At 40.6% G+C, this 23,356-nt stretch overlaps 1 protein-coding gene across 1 annotated transcript in view; it reads left to right on the forward strand.

Annotated features, from left to right (window-relative positions):
* The first annotated feature begins 12,804 nt into the window (after window positions 1-12,804).
* The window catches only part of GABRR3 (gamma-aminobutyric acid type A receptor subunit rho3), a 33,019-nt gene continuing 22,467 nt past the window's right edge, over window positions 12,805-23,356 (forward strand). Inside the window, exons 1-2 of the mRNA XM_065646725.1 lie at window positions 12,805-12,956; window positions 19,908-20,020. Of these exons, the coding sequence (XP_065502797.1) occupies window positions 12,829-12,956; window positions 19,908-20,020 (241 nt within the window). The 5' untranslated portion in view covers window positions 12,805-12,828. The remainder of the gene's footprint in view (window positions 12,957-19,907; window positions 20,021-23,356) is intronic.

The raw sequence follows: 23,356 nt of genomic DNA on the forward strand, positions 1-23,356 counted from the left end.
GGATGGGGCATCTACCGCCTCTCTGGACAACCTGTTCCAGTGTTTCACCACCCTCATTGTAAAATATTTCTCCCTCACATCTAGCCTCATGTCACAGGAAGAGGGCAATCAGTTTCCCCTTTTCAGATTATTCTCATGAACGGCCAACAATTTCTGCACGGTCTCACTCCTGTGAGATGCGAAAGCTGGCCCAGAAGCAGCAGCAGAAGGACGCAGTAACAACCCAGCTGCAGGGGCAAGGAGCTTAATGGCAGCGAATTTCCCGTGTTCCGCCTGTGCTGAGCTCTGATCCAGCTGCCAGGCTGCTCCTGGTAACCCGCCTCACTGATGGTTTGCTCACAAATCTCTGCATTTTGGGCTTTGCAGCATCAAAGTAGCTTTAGGTTGTCAGTCTGTAAGTCAGCAACAGACCTATGGATGAGTGGACTGCAGGCTTCATGGGTCTGTAGGCAATGACACTGAGGAAACGTGCTGCAGGCAGCACTATGCTTAGCTCTGCCTGTCAGCTTCGATTTTAGCTCTTTAATTTCCTGTGGCTCCAGATGATGGTGAAGGGCTGAACTGTCATTTAAAGACTCTGCCTTATACAACGTGGTTTTTTGCAATGGAGATTGTAATTTTTTTATAACCATCCTTAGGATCTTGATTTCCTGCTGCTCCTTGACTAAAATCTGTACAAACTTTCCTAGATTCAAATTACTATTTTTATTAAGATTTTTTAATATATGTATATATTCAAGGGATTTTGAGGACCTGAAGAAAATCACTTGCCTTCTAATCCAATAAATGTTGGGAGCCATTGTGTTTTATCTCTAAAATTCACTACTAAAGAAAATAAATAGGAATTGGGTTGGGCCTGTCCTAGTTGATCCCTTACTGTCTGCTAATCAATCTATTGGGTTATGTAAAATGGAGAAAATGGGATCTTACATCTGTTGTGAAATGAAAGCCAGCAGCCAAAACACTGGATGGCCCTTTTAGAGCTTTTTAAAGTCTCCCTCACCATCAGAAAGGATAAAATGGATTTGTGATGATCCCTTGTTTTTCTCTGGAATTTTTACATGAATAACAACTACTCTGTCTTAACATTAAAAAAAAAAAAAAAAAAAAAGATGTTTTGACACTGAGTAAGCCACACTGGAGATGATTCATGAGCTTTTACTTCAGTATGACTATTGTTGCATCCTGACCTATACTTCCCATTTGAATTTGAATTCTCCTAGCTGCATCATGATAGAAATCATCCCTTTGTTTTGTGTAAGATCATAGAAAAAGAAGGATACTCCAGTGTAATGAAAATACATTATTTTCAGTGATGACAAAGCCAATAATAACACCCTTACCGAATCCTTCTATATACTTGGGAGGGTCTGCTAAGAGTTACAGACTTTACTTGACTAGCTCTGTTCTGGGCAGGAGAAGATGAAAGTGAGAAATTCTCTTGTAAAAACACGTGGAAAAACATCCCCAAGAGAAAATTTAAGGCAAAGAGGATTTTCGAAGTGTAAACAAAAGTATGAATCACTGCCAACGGGTATTAAGCTTCATGACTGCTTTTTACTTCCATTTGCATAGATGCACTTTGAGGCTGACTCTAAGTGACTAGGTACCATCTTTCTAAACCCTACATTTTCCTCCTGTAGATAAAGCTTCAGATCAGAGCATTGCTGATCCAGTGTTTAATGAGGAAAACTATTTAGCAGTAGTGATTAAAATCGTGCACGATCAGGGAATTGACATAGAAAGGGCAGAAACTCTAGAGACACCAAACAGTGAACGTTTGCCCAATTCTTTCAACTACAAATATGATTAAAAATACAAATAAGGTATGCTTATTTAATGCTGTAGGAGAGAAAGCAGGTTTTCAGTTTTCCTTAGAAAATGCTGAAAACCCTCCAGGCTGCAGAAAGCACATGGTTTAATAATTGACCCTGTCTCTCCGTTGCATTGAAATGTGATACGCTGGACTCTGTATCCTTTACACTATCCTTTTCTCTATTGATCTGCAGCCTGAAAAGCAAAGAGGTAAAAGAATCCTTGTGAAAAGCAGAAAGAAGAGAAACAGGTTTTCAGTGAAACAATCAGAATCAGTTTATTTTTCCCTGACATTCCACAAATTGTGATTTTAGAGCCCTGAGCTTCTTGCCTCTTGTTCTGTTGTCTCTTGATGCAGTGGGATGAGACATAACACAAACAGGGATGCTATCACATGTATTTTCAATGTGATTTTTTTAAAAACAGTTATGAATAAATTCCCTCACTATCACAATAGGTGGGAGGCACTCACATACCAAACAATCCATCAGTGCACACAGACATGGCGTATTTCTGAGAAGCTGATGGGGCTGGGAGTTGTGGGGTGTTGATTGAAGCTGTTGACTGTAGCTCCAAAAGCCTGGGCATGTTTGGGAGTCTGCTTGTGCTGGGGCTGAGAGGTACCTCCTGCTGTGGGAGGGTCACACTCTTTGGGAGTGGTCAAGCCCAAGTGAGTTACACAGTGTTGTGCACTGATAGCAGCTGAACGTTGCCCTCCATGTGCTGAGCGGCACTCCTTTGTTACAGAAAGAAAAAAATCCACCTCAGAAATATCAAGAGAGAATTCTCTACTGAGTCTTAGATGCTGAGTCTCTGAGCCCACGAAACCAAATGCTTTCCTACAGGTTTTAATCAACTCAGTGTTTATTCAGAAAGAGGCATAAATCCAGTGCCCCTAAAAATTAAACTCGTTTTTGACTAAGACTCAAGGTCAAGTCTCAATTAGCTCATACTTCTGGAAATGTCTCAGCCACAGCTTGCAAGTACGTTCCCCCATCCACACAGTATTAATCACACTCCTGCCATCTCAGGGTGCTGGAGTACCCCTGCATTTCCCAAACATAAAACTCTTTTCTTTCTCTTCATATTCTCCAAGTCCACGCTCTATGGACTGACCCACACAGCTATCCCGAGCCAGTTTATCACCTTCCTTTCTATGGCTTTTTGCTGAACACTCTGGATCTAGAAGAGGCTGTAATGTAATACTTGGCAGATCCACGCTCCCTGTAAAACAAAACTTTGTTTACTCTTGTTATTGGCAAAGCTTTTAAATGTGACCACTCAAGACTAACAAAGTAGAAGGCAAGAAAAATAGTATCTTATCTCTGCTATTTAAAATCCCTTGTCTTCAAGTCATCCTGAATTTTTGCACCTGACAACTTTTGAAGTTTGGGGGCAAAATGCCTACTACAGTGGCCCCTAAATGATTTCCACATCAGTAAATCTATGGTGTTCATTTGCACTGTATATATCTTGACACTCCTGTTAATATTGGTGACAGATGAAGGCCATTGCTGAGTCTCCAGGAACACCTTGTGCTAAAAGTGATCAAAGTGAAAAAAGGACATGGGCTGTAAGGAGGCTCTTCCCCCTTAACATGCACTACAGAATGATGCCACCTGCATCAGGTCACAGCTGTCAGTGCAGATGGTGTGTCACCTTACATAACCTGGCAGGGGCCATACGGCAGGAGGACACTCCGTCTGGGTCAGGTTATACAACAGAGTGTGTGTTTGAGGCTGACAGCACAAACCAGAGTCTGGACTGGGGCCTGCATCCCCATACACACAACGTGAATTACAAGGATTCAGAGAAATGGCAGTTAATAAAATATTTTACTTAAGATCTCCCACACAATCACAATAAAGAACAAAACAACACACAAAGAATGACAGTAAAAGATGGTGGCAGCAGCAAGTTCAAGACAAGGAGGAGGTATTATATTTGTCCCCAGGCTGGGTAATGAGGCTGTGGAGCTCCCTGCTGCAGGCTCTTATGGATGCTGATGCTTTAGACTGGGTCTCTGTAGCCAGGAACACCATTTACGAGCAGACTCCTCCTGTGTACCATCACTAACTAAAATACTGTTAAGCTAGATAAGGTAATTAGGCTATTACCAATACTAAATTACTCATGGAGAGTTGTGCTCATTTCTTACTAATTAATGTCTCCACCTTTTTCTAGTGTTCTTATTTCCGTTCTATCTAAAGTACATCTGTTCACCTACAGCTTTCTGTCATACTTTATGAGGCTGCTACCTTTATTTCCATTTTAAATGACTCCAAGCGGCCTCTTGTACCATATAATATACCAAAGACTACCAAAGGAATTAAGACTAAATTATAGTTACCAGTGCCTATCTTATTCTTGCACTAAGGGGTTGGAAATCAGTCTGTCAGGAATGTCAGGGAAGCTGCTCTGGTCAACCTGTGGCAAAAAGACTGGTGAAGACAACCAGGCTGCTGAACATGAACTTGTCAACCAGGCGCCCCTTGGCCAAACTAGGACATTTCACCAGCCTCCCAATCGCCTTTTTATTTTTTCTTTCCCTGCTGCTGTCCCCTTCTCTTTTTCTCAGTTTATACTTCCTGAAAATTTCCAGGTCAGACCACTTGCTAGCATTCATAGGGCTTTTCACAGAATCACAGAATGGTTGGGGTTGGAAGTGACCTCTGGAGATCATCTAGACCAACCCACCTGCTAAAGGCAGGTTCACCCAGAGCAGATCACACAGGAATGTGTCCAGGCGGGTTTTGAATGATTCCAGAGAAGGAGACTCCACAACCTCTCTGGGCAGCCTGTTCCAGGGATCTGGCACCCTCAAAGTAAAGTTTTTCCTCATGTTCAGATGGAACCTCCTGTGCTTCAGTCTGAGCCCATTGCTCCTCATCCTATTGTTGGGCACCACTGAAAGGAGTCTGGTCCCATCCTCTTGACATCCACCCTTGAGATATTTATAAACATTGATGAGATCCCCTCTCAGCCTTCTCTTCTCCAGGCTGAACAGACCCAGCTCTCTCAGTCTCAGTGGCGGTGGGCTACAAACATGCTCCAGGCCCCTAACCATCGTTGTAGCCTGCCGCTGGACTCCCTCTAGTAATTCCTTGTCTTTTGTAAACGGAGGAGCCCGGAACTGAATGCACATCGGCTCACATCACCTTCCAGACGACGACCCTCTCCCACGGCTCCGCTGAAGAGCCGCCCTCCCCCTCCACCAGGCTCTCCCCGCTCTCCACCTGCCGCCAGCGGAGGCCATTTGCTCTCTTTTCTCCCTCCCCAGACCTTCTTGCCGCCCCCAACCTTCCTCACCGGAGCCGGGGGAGCGGAAGGGAGGCCTCAAGCCCGGAGCCCCCGGGCCGCCCGTTACCGGACACCCGCACCTGTGCGTGGGCGCGGTGACCCGCAGGCGCGGCTGCCGGCGCCATCTTGCGGCCGTTTGTCGGCAGCGACCGTTATTTCCCAACCTCCGTCTCTGTACAGGCGGGAATCCCCCCGCCCGAAAAAAACCGGTCACCGCGATCCTCTCGTGTCACGGCCGTTTACCCTGTGTCCTCGAAAGAGAAAGCACTGCCTGAGGGCACTTGTCGGGGCGGGGGGGAAAGGATACCCAGACTTTGCCAAGATGTTTCTAGAATAAGGAAAATATTTGCAAAGTAGCGATCAACTCCCTTCCCCGCCCCCCCCCCCCTTTTTTTTTTTAAATAAAAAAGAGAGAAAGGGAGAGTTCATCTGTCTCGTCTGTGTTGGTTCCCACGGTGGTCAGACATGGCTGTGTGAGGAGGCAGAGCTGGGAGAGAGATTTCTCAGCACGCTTTTTTGTTGTCTGACTGTCTGCCATTTCCTCTGTCTCTGTTTGTGCCCGTCTTGCTACGTTTTCCACATTTTATATGTACACATTTGTGAGCGACTTGTACTAGTGTGTATCCTGATGCCTATCCTTGTGTGTATCTGTCATAATATTACATGCAAATAATCATCTGTGCGCTGATAGGTTGTAGAAACCTCCATTTATCTTGGGACATCCTTACACAGCTGTGAAGAGGTACACCTTTGTGTGGCTTTGAAAAGCTGATGTCCTGCTCTTTCTTTCTGTGGGCATCTCCCTGTCTCTCCTTTTGTGACAAGGCAGACGCTCAGTGCTCTTAGAGAAACCATGTACACGTATTCCGGTATCCCCCGTAGCTTTTCATGCACTTCGAGGCAATTACCGGGTTAACATTTCTGCATGGAAAGTGTCACAGCGGGGGTGATATTGCAGTGAAGGTGCTCCATTTTGTTTGTGATCTCAGCTATACTTGAGGTATCTTTTACAGACGGAACATGGCGTATCTAGGATACCTGTATTGTAGCTCACAGCTCAAACATTACTATGGAACTATCTTTATGTTAACAGCGAAAAAATGAACAGAAGAGCTGGAGCTCAGGCAAGAACTCATAAATCCGATTTGATTTTACCCGCATTCGTATTGGCTTCACCTGTCAGTCACAGGAAGGTAACAGACCTGCTGAATGTCTGTATCTCCATCTTTCAATAGACACTGTGCAGCACTTGGACAGGCAGGGTGGACTCTTCGCCACTGGCAAGTGCGATCAACAGTATCACCATTCTTGCCATCTTGTGGGACAGCCTGGCTCCAGGGTCTGGTGACTGGGAGAGTGACTTGCCAGCACATGGAAGTTTTCAGCAGATAGAATAAACCTTTTTTCTCCTCCCACTTCCATCCAAGGTTATTTCTGCCTTGTTTTAAGATTTTTGAAATTGAAATTATGGGAAGGAACGGTTCTTACCAGGAACAGACATTTTCACACATCGAGCAAATTTCAAACCAACATTCACTGCTGCTGTCCATCACTTTGCTTCCCTCTCCTTCAAGCTTTTGTCAATACCCAGGTGTCAAAAGAGTATGTGACAGAGAAACTGAAGAAACTCAACAGTAGCACTACCTGTAAATTCTCCACAGAAATATTCTTGTTGGACAGATGCTTCCTCTTTGAATTATTGTTTCTGGAACACACCAACATGAATTTATTTATTTTTAACAGTTTATTTCAAATATTGCTTATTCCCTCTATTTCTCTATGTATCTGTTTCAGTCCTTTGCCCATTCTACCTTGTACGGTATTCAAATATGTAGAAAAAAATAGCTTTTTTCCATTCACTGACAGGAAACGTGGATTGTTCAAATGCTTATTGATTTAGAAATACATTCTTTTGGCAGCTACTAGAAAAACAGGTTGTAAAACCTCAGAAAATCCAAATATGGTGATCCCCTAGTAAGTCTTAAGTATATAAAATTTAAATGTATGTTTACTTAAGAATACAATTGAGGTAGTTAAAATTGGCTTCCCAGTTTGAAATGAGCACCTGCTCTGTGATGTTAACATATTTTTCTCTGGAAGTTATAAATGGGAAAGAAAAGCCTGGAAAATAGCCACCTTAAATTGTGCCTGATGGCTTCTGAAGCTGTTTTATGGCCAATAGAGATCAGACTTTAATCAATAAATCTGTCTCTGTTTTGACTGTAAAATTAAAAAAGTTTGCAGTGCCAAAGCTGAAAGGCACATTTTTTCCCACTGTTCAACAATTTTTTTCTCCTCATGTTCATTGGTGACAGAAAAGGAGTTTTGTAGAGATGCAGTACATTTCATAAGTTAGTTCCCGTCAGAGGCATTGTTGACTCCTGGACAACAAACTGGGCATGTTCTGATATCCCCTTTGCAGAGAATGCTTAATAAACATCAGCGTGGCAGTAAGAAAAGAGTAAACACAGTTGCTAAATTCTTCTTTCAGTCTGTGGAGAGAAAGGAGCCAAAAGAACTTCAGATAGCAGTTAGGATCTAACTGGTAAGTGCTGCTGAGAGACAGTGGTATTTGCCAGGCTGCCAAGGAAGAAAGAAAAAAAAACCCCGATGCAGTGTCTATTGCTTTTTGGATTGAAGCACAGCGTTCAGGCCATACAGATGGCAAACTAGCTTACTTGTTGGGGATACACCATGCTATTGCAAACCCTCATTTTCTGTGAATTGCTTAGGCTCATGGGTCATCCTCTTGATCTTCCCTCGCTTGTGAAAGACGTTAAAGATTTTTAAAGAAATATGTCCTACAGACGTAAAGAAGCAAACTCTAGAAACCCCTCCTGGGAGGAGAGGGACATAAATGCAGAAGTAGGGTAGCTGTATCCTGTGCCTACAATCAACATGAGGCAGTGGAAAGGCAAGGTTTTCCACCACTGAGTTTATGAGAAGAGGAAATCTGGGAAGAATGTGGCTGCTTGGATTTCCAGAGATCGCCCTCAAGATGCAGATTGTTCCTTAACTAGAGGCAGTAAAACTGATTATTTTAATTTCAGAATTGCTGGTGTAGAAGGTAAGTAAAGGGATTTAGGGATTAAATTAATTCAGTGATTGTTCTGTCCGGGGCAGAATGATGAAAGGGAAAGAATCCCCGATTTAGAGGTTCTGGAAATGGGAATGCAAAGAATCAGGAAAGTGTATGTTTTTTCTTTGTTGTTCATGTAACTTTTTCAAACCAAATATCTGATTGTGTGAAATTGTGCAGCTACCACAGTCCTAGAGCAAACAGAAGCCTGAGTTTTTTAAATTGAAGGACAAGCAGAAAAGACCCCTGTGCCAAATAGGGTCACCTGTTCCAGTCTGATATTAAGAGCCTTTTTTCTATGGGAAAATATGCTTGTCAGTATCTGGGGCAGTGATTAATGTTCACTTGCTGCTCCTGCTAAGACACCTGACAAAGTGCAGGGCCATAAGAGCTGGGTCCGACTGCAGATGTTAAGTAAAGCACTTCATCTGTTCTAAGATCTGCAAACTGGAATCACAATGCTCAGTCTCTGCTTTCCTCTCTTGTTAGAAAATGTGAATAGATACCTTATTCTGGAAACTTGGTTCATCATTAGTGTTAATATAAGCAGAACAAAGCATCCTTAATTCTGACTAGTATTTTTACAAGTCAACACTATATAAATGGTAAGTGCTATGCACTGAGTCTGTTACCATAGAAAAGCAACATGCTGCCTATTCTTGCACCGCAGTATTACATTCCTGCACCGCAGTATTACATTCCTGCTTTCACAGGCACTGCTGTGCTTAATCTGCTTTCTATGATTTGCTGATTGTTTATCAGAAATGAATGCCTCTAAGGAGACTCTTTAGGAACGTGGTTTTACCTTGCGTTTCATTCTCTGATTAGGAGAAAAAAAATACATGCCTGGTAAACCTACATTCCCCATTCCACATTGCATCTCATATCACTGCAGCTAATTTACAGGTTGTTAAGTGCTAGTATGCTGTGGTGTTTCAGCTCCGTATGTTTAAAATGGCCTTTAGATGTGCTCAGATTTTCTGCAAAATTCCAGCCTCTGAAACATCTCTTAATCCCTGGCATTTTTCTGTTCTTGTTATAATACAGTAGCTGTTATCAATTTGGTTTGCTTTGAGATGTGTTGGAGGGGGTCTGTAGTTCCAGATTGTAGTTACCTGAAACTATGTTTTATTTTGCTCAGTAAAAGAAGGCATCTCATGTTTTGATATTAGGTTATATATCTACCTTTGTGTCTTTTGCTTCCTTTGTTCTTTGTAAACTGTTTCTGTGAGCTTATGCACTGTTACCACGCGCTGGGTTTTGTCCTTGAAAGACAAGCATTACAAACTTTTCTTGGGCTACAGAGAAGGCATAATTTTAAATAAATATTTTAATGGTAGCAAAGAGACAATGTTCAGTGTTTAAACACAAGGGCCTATCAATGGCTCACCAAACACAAGCAAAGTGTATTATCTTGTCTTTATTCTTCTGCAAAGATGGATCCCTTCAGAATTTATTGCTGACAAATGCACAGGAGATAAACCTGTTTTCTTAATGGTAATTTATAATAATATTATAATATGCTCTGTGTAATGCTCTCTTACTCAGAGGAAATGAAAACAACTCTAGTATGAAGAAACCCTATTGCTTTTGGTGACATCCAGTTGCTCTCAATGATATTACACATCCGTTAATGGAAGTGTTCACCATTTTACTCTGCAGGAGTCCTTCCTGAAGACTTTGTGTGTGTGGGATAGATAATTAATTTCTGAAAATATGCTATAGCCAAGGACAGAGAGGTAGTGCTTAGATTTTCAGTGTGTTTAGGCAAGGACCCACAAGGTAATATTTAGTGTTACGACATCAACAGCATGAAGATCGTGGAATAATGTCAGTGCATCCAGCCCTGATCTTTGACAAAAGCTGATTTTAGTGGGGGCAGTCGAAGGAGCATTCAGCATGTTTTGCAAATCCTCCAAGGAGCAGTCTTTTCAGCACCACAGCTTAGTGGTAAAGTTCTCAGTACAGCCAGGAATAATAAAACAGTGGGGTGCTGATAGCTGAATGAAAGCAACATCTAATTGCCTCTTTCTATGTTAAAGACTCCCCTCTTGGCTGATGTGCCTTCTGGAGGGAGGGATATCCATATGCAGCCTGGCCAAGGGCATGCCAGTCATTCTGCAAAGCCAACTTATTTTGTTTTGCCATATCTGTGGAACAGGGGTTCTAAGCACTCCCTCTTCCAGCTGGGAAACAAATACACAAAGCAATTTTTACTTATTTATTTTTAATGGACTCTTTTGACTTCCTTGAGGTCAGCACACGAAGTCAACACATTTGTGCATTAGCATGGCATGATCTAACCTCAGGTCCCCTTCAAAGCTCTTGGTGGATAACCTCAGCCCCTGGCACATCCTCTCCTTCCCCATTCCATGTCTCCTGCTTAGTGAGGATAACAGCTCTAGCAGTTTCAGCTGAAGATGATGTTAACATCTAAAATATGGCTTTCCTAGAAGTCTCTGGAAACAATGTGGGTGATTACTATTGGCAGGGAAGACAGTATATACATTTTGCTATTCCTTTGTAGTTGAGGAGAATGGCTGGAAATCAGTTAACATTGATAAATGTGCAGATAGCTGAATACCCAGAACTGTGCTAACACATTCAACACACAGCCTGCAGTATAGTTAGCTTTTTATCTGATTTGCTGCTGTTGCTGCTACAGTTCAGCCTGCACTTGGGTGGGGAAAGAGGGGGATCCAAAGGCTCTTGGATCTTCTCTTTTAGGTAATTTAATCAGGTGTCCTGATACCTTGATATATGTAGGCTGGATGAAACTCGACAACTTAACCAGACTGGCTCAGGAACAAGTATTTTCTCTACCTGGAATAAATTTTCATTTGAGTTATTATTTATTTTCCTTTTCCCACACAAATGACAGTGCAAATTGATGGAACCTGTTAAAGGTCTTACTCACTTCAGCTTGTGTTTATCTTCTCCAGAATCTCCACCCTGGGACTACACCAGATCTGCTGGAAGCCATCTCTGGGTCAGGCTACAAATGATCTTCCATAAATTTGCTGAACAGAAAGGATTAAACTATGAACAATGTAGAATGAGATGGGTAATAGGGTTGAAAGCCTTTGATCTAGGCCACTAAATTCAGTCTAACACTGTATGCATGGTTGGGAAGGGATTTTTTTTTTAAGTAACTGGCAGATAGCTGTTCAACTCCAAACGGAAAAAACAGTGGGAATTAGCTGTCCTTTGGTAACCTCCTTCTGGAAATCATTTGCATTTGAGAATTATTTCTTAGGCCAAATGAGGATAGTTGGAAATCTCAGGGAACTTCTTAGGAGGCAGACGTTCTCATCACAGAATTATTATCCCAATATGCTTGGGTGTTAACAGTCTTAGCAGACAGACTGCTGGGTTTGCTTTCATTCCCCTGTTTGTCTTACTTAGGAGGAAGCCTACTGCTGGGAGATCTGAATTACTTCTGTTAGACAGGACTTGGGTACTTCCATTTCCCTAAATTTCAATCTCATATCTCTAGTTTACTAGATAAAGAAAAATAAACATTGATTTATTTTGCTGCATTAATTATGCTGTTGATTTTGAAAATTACTGAACTTGCTGATGGCTTGAAGAGGATAGATCTGACTGTGTCAGCTGAGAAGGTGTGTCCAGTATTGCCCAGTTTTAAGCCCACAAAGAAACTTTATCACCTTTCATAGGAGAAGCAGGCATGCTCAAGTTATTGCTTAAGCAACATTTTTTTACTAAAATGTTTTGCAATTTGATCTGCTATTGAAGAGGCAGGGCAAGCTAAATGAAATAAAGATAAAATTAGGCATGGTAGAAGGATACTGGATCTTAGATATGCACATACCTTGTGAATTTAGGGTAAATTAGATAGATGGCTACAGAGCTTAGAAAAAGGTGGGGGCGGAAAGAAAATATTAGGAAAAAAAAGATTGTTAGTATTTCCCAACCTTATTGGGGAATACTGAAACAAGACTTGATTTTTAGTTTGGACTTGTTCCGTGGTATTGTGCTATCCAAAAGTAGTTCTGTATCTACATACAAAATGCTTGCTGCTGCAGATCACAGAAACAGAAATGATGTTAATGGTTGGGAAGACAATACAATGCAGCCAGTTAATGAAAGAGCTTTATCTGTACAGAAAATTATTTTGAGCAGATAGACACATATATAGAAAGCAAGATTAATTTAGAGACCTTTGTCATTAAAGCAGATTTTTGTATGGTTTTGTGAGGGATTTAAGAGGGATTAAATGTTTGACATCACTTTGCCTGCACAGACTATGTTGAAGAGGTTACTGAGCGGGTGATGGAGAATTCAAAAATGCGCCTATGCTGAAAGAGTGGAAGCAATGGATCAGACTGCAGCCTGGCCAAACGAATTGCTGTATCTACTACCTTTCTAAAAGGAAGGTGCTTCTGCTTTGATAGCGGATGCCACAGGAATGTAGAGCTGATGGAATTTTTATGATTTACCAAAATATCAGGGGAACTTGGCAAGGACATCAGAACTGGGATGCCCCCATCTTCCGTCTTCAGTGATGCCTTGCTTCATGTGCATCTTTTGTATGCTATGCTGTTTCTAAACACTAAAAGTAAAAAGTCAGCAAGGTGGATTGGCTGATTAGGTGCATTTCTCTTTTGGAAGAGATGGTCCTGGTCATGAAACTTCTGTTTCTCACCTGCCTGTGGCCAACAGCAGTGCCACACAGTTCTCAAAGTCAGCATCACCCTCTTCATCGTCGGCAACAATTCTCATTCTTAAGAAAGCATAACAGGTAAGTAATATGCTCTCTCCGTCTGTGTTTGTCCGCTAAATTTTATGCTGTCAGCAACCTTTCAATGAATGCACCCTTTTTGTTCACTGGCCTGTTTTGTCAGTTTCTGAATTTATAGTATGCAGAGTATTGATAGGGTGTTCCCAAAACAGAAATGGTGAAGCAGTAATTAATTTTTCATAACTAGACATGTCATGATTTCTTGAATGCTTCATATATATGCAGGTATATACACACACCCACATACAGCTCTTTTAACCTGTGTGATACCAGACTACTGTAGTGATGTAGCAAGTATTCTTGCCCTCTCACTCCAATTACAAGAAGCAGAAATGCCTTCCAAATTTTTATGCCAATGTGATGAAGTAACTTCCATTACCTAAACAGCAGACTTGTTACACCACCAACATACAGAAGACATTTTTATGGCACTAAATGAAGTGAATTTTACCTTATTTGTAGTGTTGTCACAGTGTGTTCCCTTTCTGGAATATCTTTACACTTTTAGACATTGAAAATTGTGTCCGTTCCTAGTCTTTCCAATCAAGTAGCTGGTTTAAAATGAATAATGATACAAAGGTTTTTACATGTAAGTTTCTGTGCAAAGTGTTAGTGCTTTTTCCCACAAATGCAATCTCACATCTGCCATGTGAGGCCTCTGAATGTGTTTCCAGATTAATCTAATAGTATGTAAACAGAACAGTGACTGCCAGTGATAATCCAAGCAAAATCTCACTTTGTTGGGAGGTAGGAGAAACGTAAGAAGTATCTCTAGTTAAGGAAGGAGAAGGGCTGCAACTGTTACATTTTTCTGTATACTTGACCACCTATTAAAATGGGCAGGACAGCTCATATTTTATTCATACGATATCACATATTAAGGAAAAGTAACATAATTACATTCCTCTGATGTGTTTAAGCTGTTTTTAAAGTTACATGCTTTGTAGCAGATATAGAGCTGTTTATTTTCTTTATCACATCTTATATGATAATCCAGCAATGACATATCTCTGAATCCCTACCTGTCTTGATAAAATCATGTTTCAGCTATGCAAGGCAACAGAATATATCCCAACAACACAGTGAAGGTGCCTGGAGATGCTATATCGCTCAGTACTTCTGGATTTCAACTGTGGGTCATAGGTTCAACTTTGGTGTAAGCCAAAAGCTCATGAAAAGAATGGCTATTCAGCAGACTGTTTCAAACTTGCTGACAGTTCTGGAGTGAGTGCTAGTGCACAATTAATTGTGATAATCAAACAAAATAAACAGAACTAACCCTAATATCAAAATAAGGTCTGATCTAGTGCTTTGCTGGTCTCAGGAAGCAGTTAAGACTCAAATGGAAACAGAATAAAATATATTCTTATTGCTGTAGTGTTAAGGAAGGTCTATTTTAAGCTGAACTGGTACTTTTTTTGTTAGTGGTAAAAACGAAACATATGCTACTGTTTTTTGCATTTATCCTATTCTGAAATAGTTGTGAGAAGTTGCTCCACTGCTGGCCTGAAAATTCACAGAGCAGGAGAAAAGCCTGGTGATAGGAGACAGCATATTTTGTGGTATCCTGCTGGACATCCTTTGCTGACCTCTTGCCACAGGACAGCAGTAACAATACTAGCACAGTGTCCTCTCCATCTTCACAGATCTTTACTAATACCTACAAACGGAGCCATATAACAGTCCTGTGAGACACGCAGGACCACATTCTCAGCTGATGCTGACTGGTGTAGCAGTTTTCTTTACACAAGGCAACGCTTTGGCCTTCTATGCCTTCCTGGGCCCTAGTGATTTGGGACTGGGAAGAAGACTGCAGAATCTGAGCCACAGAAGTTCCCAAAGCTTAACAGCTGGAAATCAGCTTTTCTGTGGAAAGGATCCAAATACGTTTAATTTCTCTTTGTTTGATTATCTGGTTTTGTTTCTAAAGGCAGCATTATCCTCCAGTACATTGCAACAGGGTCTGACTTTCCACCAGCCTCTTTTTCTTTCTGGGGAAAAACCTTTCAGCCAGCACTAGGGTTATTAGGGACACAGCTGACAGATGGCCTTGGTTAAATGGGTGGCCTTTTAAAAAGAATCCTATGTGAAAATGTTACTTAACCTACAAGTTCCACTGTTTTAATAGAGTAACCCAATTCTCCTCCAAAGCTGTTTGTCTGCATTCTCTTGTAAAGAAGATTTTAAAGCATTAACCAAAAGTACATGAGAAAGAGATTATTCTCATGGTCCATTTCCTACAACAAGGAACAAAACATTTGACTGTCAAAATATTAGGCTTTTTGATAGTACATGTTGCTGATGTTACTGAACACTGGAAATGCATTTTTACAAGAGAGAGAGAAAAAAATGTGATTTTAATGCTTACATTTATCTGGGTTTCAAAATTTGATAAATATATTAAAAGTTTCAGAGATCACACTGCTGTATAATTCCAGAGACTCTCCTGAAAATAAGATTTCTGTAACTTCTACTTTTTGTATACCTGTCATTTGGTAGTAGCTAGAGTATCTCAGGGACATAACACTGCAAAGAAGTGTATGGCCATTAAATCTAGAGTCCTTCATGGTATTCCTTTAATAAAAGGGTCCTTCTTTTCATAACTTTACCTAGCTTCATTTTGAATGTGATGAGAGTTGTTTTCCTACTACTCCCATACTGCAGCAAAGGAAGTGTGACATCGTGAATACCAAATTAGCGTAACTGAAAACAAAACCTCTCCTAACTATCCTTCCTGAGACATGAGTTTCAGATTTTTCAAAATCTCTCATGATGAGGATGATGCTGGAAATGTGTTTATATCTTTCTGAATACCCAGAGGTGCTCCAGCCTTCCTCCAGTCTCCTACTAAGGACTCACCTTATCATTAGTTATGCAGGGCATTAAAACAGACAAACAGCCATTCAGGATCTTACCAAAGATCATGTACTTTAGTGGCCTGTTTCTAACAAAGGCTGTAAGCACAAGTTTGAAAGAATAAGGATAGTGCAAACTTATAAGATATTTCCCCCAATACTGCCCCTCCCGTGCTCCCCCATATCCAGTCACCTGATTTTCCTCAGAGACTTCCTGTGTTGGATGTAGGTTATGCAGATTTAGCAGATTTAGTGATCTTCACTGGATTTTTTCCTATGAACTTATCTAATTTCTTCCTGAACCTGTGTAAACTTTTGATAACCTGGTAAGTTAAAGACAACCAGATGGGATACTAACCACATCGCTCCTGTGAATGCCACTGGTTGTAGAACTACACTGATGGCATTATGTGGTTTAATGCTTTAATGAAAAATTATCCAACTACCCCTGAGCAGCCCTTTGATCTTTCTTTCAATATTAGGTATTCAAGGTTAGGTAGGAGCCTGCCACATATTTGTCCATTGTTAAAGAATTCTGAATTAGTTGCTCTGGTTTGGTAGGCAGTTACTAACTGCTCTTTGAGAGCTCTGTCAGATACCAAGGCATCAAGCCATGAGTCCATATAACAGCACTGAGTAGTAAAGTATCCAAAGAGTATATCTCACTTTTTTTTCAAAGAGCTAGTGCTTCCATTAACTTCCTATGTAAGTACCCACAGGGGTTTCTTCCCTATGTGATCTGAAACACTTCAAGTGCTTTTTCTGACCTCTGTTGGAATTTAATTATAGATTACCATTTCATTTGCATAACGTAAAATGTTGCCTGGAATACAGCTGTGTAAAGCAGAGCTATTATAACTGGAAATAGTAGTTTCTTGAATATGTGCTCCACTGAGACTGACAAACTCGTTTTTATCATTGCCCAGATCTGTGGCAATACCAAGCCATCTGTCAAAGTTCCCTTTAATTACTACTCCTCCAGGTAGGTAAAGAGATATTTTCTTTCCTTAGGTGCATGTGGGCTTTTCCTCTCAAACACCACAGCCTGATATATGCCATGCAATGAATGTGAAGAATCAATGATTCCATTTAGACTCCTAGATTATGGTGCGCTGGCCAAAGCTGCCTGATAAAGAGACCAGGATGCCAGGCCACCAAAATATAGTCTGTGTCTTTGCTATGCTTCTCTGAGAATGAAAACTGTATTTTGACTGACCTCAGGAAGATTTTCTGAGACCTAGGCTAGTTAGATCTGTCCCTTCTGCTTTTTATGGACTTTCTTTCTGCACTTTTCCATGAGCAGGAGCACTCAAGAAAACATCTGCTGATGATTTCACAATGCTGTGGTGCTGATCAACAGTTAGATATGGGTCCAGGATTTATTGGGAGTAAACAGATACATCCATGTGATTCCCTCTGAGTCATCAGTTAAATAACTTTAATGCTGCAGTGAGGACAATTTAATACTGTAACTCCAGGCCAAGGAGCAACATCTGGAGTCCAGATGCTGATGTTAGAGGAATATCTTCTGGAGAACACTTCTTAGCCTTGAGTAAGAGAAGCAGTCAAGGAGGAGAAAAAATGTGAAGCATAAGAGTGTTATTTTTTAATAATTTTAGAAAATGTTATGGAATTTTTCTAAGATTTAGTATGTACCATGAGGATGTATCTCTGCACGTAAGCCTATTTTCCTTTACAATTCAAAATACATATTCTGCCAAAGAAAGGTATTGAAGAAAAGGTGCAGCATGTTTGTAATGAAAGTGCTATTCTGACTCCTGCAAGATCTTGCCTAGCCTGAACAACCACTTTTAATAGCAAATAGAAATAATTATAGTTACTCCACCATTTGGATATAGAACATCAGCTTGAAGAGGCTGTTCAAGTAAGTGGGCACAAAAGATGCTTTTCATATATGCAGCATTACTGTTTATTTTGTCCTCATCCAAGAAAACAGATGGAATATCAAAATCCCATAACATCTCAGTGGCTCATTAAGAAAAAAATTGCTGCCCTGGTAGCCTATGTTTTGTCTCTCATGACCAGGAGAAGTCTTCCTCAGTCACATATGTGCTTCTAGTAAGAAGCTGTAATAGATGTATCATTGTTTCAGCCTCCTTCCTCCAGTGAAATCATCGGAGCATCAAATAGTTTTTTTCCTCGGCATATGTGATGAAAAATAACCTAATGCTTCTAAACCGAATTAGCTGTGCCATGGCATTCTGAACACAATTAATCATTTTCTCTTATACTGGTTCCCAAGCAGCAGAATTTCTTCATATATCTGTCGCAAAGCATTGCAGGTATTCAGTTCTGCTGCCCATTCTACTCTGATACAGGCTTGCTCTGTGGCGATTTTAATTCTCTGAAGCACAGGGTTTCACTTCAGCATTCATATAATTTTCATACTTTAAAAACTAAAGTCTGTATTTTAAATGTCTGGTGGTCATGATTGCCCTGATAATTTGGTTCAGACAACACTGCCAGAGACATTCAAGAATACTCAGGTAAACTGATTTTTTCAAACCCAATGGTCTGAATATCCCAGAAGCCACCTCAGCATTCCTGTAGCACAGCATATTTAAAGTAATTTCTTGGACTTCATGATTAGGAAAGAAGGGGAAAAAGGAGGAAAAAAATACAGGCACATACCTTATCCTAAGGTATTCCATACCTTGTCTTAAGCAGTGTTTGACTATAGAGCAAATCTTCAGAACAGATTCTGTCATTCAGTCTAAAGTAATATTTAGAGTTGCTGGCAGCAAAGTCCCAGAGAATCACAGAAGGCATGAAAGAAATTATGTCTAGGGAGAGTCCCTTGCCTGTGGCAAAGCAGATGTATATGAGTCATTCCTACAAATATATGCCTAACCTATTCTTAAATAGCACGAGTGAAAGGAGCCTCAAAACCTGTCCAGGCAGTATGTTTCCATGTTTCACTGTTCTCCCCATGAGAAAGGTTTTCTGAATGTGTGCCACAGAGCTCCCTGGTTGCCACTGCTTGTCCTACTGGGGAGTGGACATGGAGCAAAGGGCCTTGTAAAAGCTCACCGTGTTCTGAAGACTGCGATGTGTTCCCTCAGTCGTCTTCTTCTAACTTAAATTACACAGCTTCTTACAATCTTCCCATGCCTTTCCTGAAATGGGGGCCCAAAGCTAAGCTATGGCTAGTTCTGTTATTACTTGGGGTCGGTCACTTGAAGCAGGACATGTGACAAGAAGTGGAAATGGAAGGAGGCATCATAGCATTTTCCTTGTAGCAGAACCAAATAACGTAACAGATTATTTCTGAAGGCTGTGTCCCCCAGCTACCGGATCTGGTTGTAGCACTTCTCTGTGTTTTAACGCAATACGTTTGTGATATGAGTATGTACCAGACCTCTCTGCTGCCTTGTGAAGGGAAGAAAGTTAGTAGCGTCACCAGAAAGAAGTACAGAATTCATGGTGTCCTGCTTAGAGCACTGTGTTGCCTTGGTGTTATACAGAGGCTCAGGTATGTGTGACTGGTGGAAAAATGCAAAGACAGGGCTCTTGATGCAAAGAAATGCTGCATGTCTGAGCCTCAAATAAGGGGATGAGCTAACAAGTAATTTGGCCAAATCTGAATGATGTTTAAGAGGATCTCAAAAAACAAGTCCCTGGATCCAGGACCATCAGTTTCTCAGTCCTTCTGAAAAATTACTGACCCACTTGAGCTCCTAGGAAAAAAAAAGAGAAAGTATAATTGTCACTGCAATATGGATAATGTATGAAGTGGTTTAAGACTATGGAAGCATGGTGTTATTTCCAAGTCCAAACAGCTATAATCTCTTATATAATGATAGATACTGTCTCTGAGGGGAATGGAAGAAGAGCTAGTTGTGCTTCCTGGGACTTTTTATATATAATTGGTGTTCCTCATGGACCTGGGCACTCTCCCACCAGATTTCAGTACCTTTTCCAACATATCTTTCTCCAACTTTATTAGCACAGTTGTTTCCCTTATACCAGATTCAACTGTCCAGGATTCTTGGGTCCCTGCTTCATTTAACTAGCACTCTGAATGTCAGGTGGGAAAAAAATGAAGTTTCTTTTTTTTTTTTTTTTTTAACTACAGCAAACGAGAAATTAAAATGAGGAAACTTGATAGCACCAAAGTACGGCCACTTAAATCTGAGCAGCTTCTTCGCATAGAGGACCATGACTTTGCACTGAGACCTGGATTTGGAGGTAAGCAACACGTGCCTGTGCTGTGCTGGTTAATAGTTCATCCACTCTCTAGACATTTACTTCGACTCTGTCCAGCAGTGTCGCGTAAAATTGAATGAGATACTTAATAGCAGCTCACCTCTGTTGTGGTGATCTAGGAAATAAAGAAAGAAGAAATCTAGAAATACTTGAAGGCAAGGAACTTTTTTTGTGTGTTTAACATATCGATAGGTGAAACCATTCAGATTGTCTTCTTTTCAGAACTAATTTTTAAAAATATTATTAGAATAGGATTCTTTGAGAATAGCGATTAAAGTACCTCTGTAAACTGCATAGTCTAGTATAAATTAGCAAATTATTTGGTCATCAAACTTGTTTTGAGAGATTGAAATGAACCATCGATTCCTAAATCTGTTTGCTCTGTACAAAATTTAAAAAACTACTCACAGGTCTTCAGTTTATTACCATGTTGTTCCTGTGTTGTTGGGCACTATGATGATTATTTCTTCATTTATTTAAATTGCACATGGATAAAGGGAGTATTCAATGGGATGTTCCCAGCTTGGATTCAATTTTGACTCACCTTCACAAAAGGTAAAATGAGAAAGCTTTTGCATCACCAGTTCCTTGGTCACAATTCATGAAAACAGACTGAACTGCTCTGGATTATGAAGCCAGAATAAAATCTATGAGGACCAATAATCAGCTGTGTAAACGAACATAAATCTCAGAGGCTAGCTGAACTCTGTGGAGCTATTCTTGTTGACACCAGCTGCTGGAATCTGGGGCCTGGCAAGTATGCCAGGAGGGAGATCTGGGGTATGAAAATCTTCTCTGGATGTACTGGGAGAATGGAAGGGGTTTCTAGAAATTCTGTCTTTTCGGAGAGCAAAAATCATGCCTGATTTTGAACAATAACTGAGATACATCTGTTTCTTGACAACAGAAGTTAGGATACCTCTTGCCTAATACCAGCCTCGTCTAATATCTGTTAATCTGGGAATCTTCTTTTTACCACCTGCTTTGCCACACAAGGAATCTAAATTTTTGAGAGTGTCATCTCAGAAAGTAAGTAGCATTTCCATGAAAACAAACAACAGTTTCTGATGTACTTTCTCACTGGATCATCCCAGAAAGCAATACTTATGATGTACATAAAAGCAGCTTTCAGAATATACCCTGTGATCTGGCAGTTGTAATTTTCCACAGGCTGTGAGGATTTTTTTACACCCAGCAAATCTGTACCAGGCTTTTTCCCCTTGTCCTTTTATTTTCACATGACTAGTCTTTGAACCCATTCAATTCCTATTGAAGCCAGCTGTAGTTTTTCCACTGACTTAACTGCACAGGCGTCTCAATAATCACATTGCCATGGGTAAGATTTCAGCTGTAGTCCTGTCTTTCAGCAATAGCTTTCAGCAGAAGAGTGCATCAGCTTTCCTTCTATCATCCTCATGCCATAGTGTCATGGGAGGTACTTTTTTCAGTCACATCCAATAGTTCACACACTTCCAAATTTTCAGAACTCTCTTAATATGTGGATTGCTCGTGCATGAATCTCTCTAAGACTAAAACATAGATCCACTAACATTTTTACGGCACACAGTGAAAGAACTGTCAGCAAAATGAATGTCAATCCTAAATTCATACTCCATTTTTCCTATAATACCACTGATTTCAGTAATGTTACAGTAGTGAAGAATGGTTTGTTTTTCACAAGAGGCAGCTTAATAAGGCAGCAGCAGAGAGTTACTACGCAAGTGTGACTTCATCAGAGGACAAAATTCACCAACTGAAATATGAACCTGAATAACATACCCAGGATTATTTTATGACAGTAGAGACAGAGTATGGGTTTCCCTGAAGAAAGCTGATGATTAAGTGTGCAGCAGAAGGAAACTAGAGGAGAAGATGAAATTAGAGATACCATTGCTACAGTCATTGCCACGGCAGTCAGAACATAGCTCTGAACTGCATAAAGACTTAAAACACTGTGGCTTTATGTATTTGAAGTGGGTGAAGTTTTGGGTTTGTTAAAACCAAAAAATTAGATTGGATAAAATCAAATCTGATGAAGCATGTCAGTACTGGGATTCATAAAGGGCGTGTATCTGTTACATGCCACAGTGTATGATTTATTCAGCTCAGCACAATGCATCAATTCACAATACTGATGGGAGAAAAAAGAACCAGGTCATATCGGCTGGATCAAAACCAAGTATTTTAAAGTTATTCTTTACCTTCAGAAGAAGAACAAAGTTTTGGCCTCTCCTATACCCTATTGCGATTTTCTGGGGATGTAAGGGAGTTGGAATGACAGACTTCATTAATCTAGCTCCACTGAACCCCTTTCCCTGAGAAGGTCAATCACCCTTTGCACCAGTTTGGGAGAAAAAGCAGCTGGAAAATTCATGCTGTGTTAAACCTGCTGAAGATCCCTCAGTTCAGGGAACTCCTAAATCTAAATGTCTTGTTTGATTTCATTTCGCACACATGCGAAGTAAATGAGGCAGACTAAAGGATCCAGAGTTTTTAGTATTTGTAATAAAGTAACAAAGGAAAAACAGAGACAGCACATGCTGAATTTGATTTGTAAACTGAGCAAACATGCACAGGAAAAAAACTGAGAGAAATGAATGTAGAACTGTTGGATACTGATGCTACCAGCTGCAGTGTTACTGGAAAGAATTGTGACTATGCTCACATGACCACTTGCTTTCTCATGAAAGTATATCGTTGCCCTGTGAAGGTAAGAGAGCCTTTTTTGACCAAATGGACACAGCTCTGCTGTCATTCATGTGTGTGTATTTCATCATTCTTCTGCTGATTGAAATGCCATTCCAGCTGCACAATCAGAATTTGACTCTCTGACTGTTGATTTTAAAATTTAGTCCTCACATTGCCAATTTATTAACAGATTAGAGATCAAAGACTGAGAAGCATACTGTGTCAAGATGAAGCAAAACCAGCAAACTGTTAGCAAGCCGTTTTGACATTTTTGCTATAGAAATGCTACTGTGCCTGCAGTTCATGATACAGTGGGGTTGAGTTAAGCAAACCAATAATTCAGTACACCCAAGTGTTCTTTAAAAAAACTAAATTTAGATAGTTACATTGCACTTATTCCCTAAGCCAGGCTCTTGGGTGGTTATTGGGAGTGGGACAGCGGGTTGTTTATTTTTTCCTTTCCTTTCCTGGATTTTGTTGTTGTTGCCTTCTGTGTAATGTCATGGTCCTCTTTTGTTTGGAAGTCTCTAACAGATGGACCCCTGCTGATGCAAAGAGATGTGAACCAGCATAGTGATTTGAGTAATTCCACTAGACATTGGACTAGGAGCACAGATGTTTCCTTTGCTC

Source organism: Caloenas nicobarica, chromosome 1 (genome assembly GCF_036013445.1).
Source record: "Caloenas nicobarica isolate bCalNic1 chromosome 1, bCalNic1.hap1, whole genome shotgun sequence".
NCBI classification, from domain to species: Eukaryota; Metazoa; Chordata; class Aves; order Columbiformes; family Columbidae; genus Caloenas; species Caloenas nicobarica.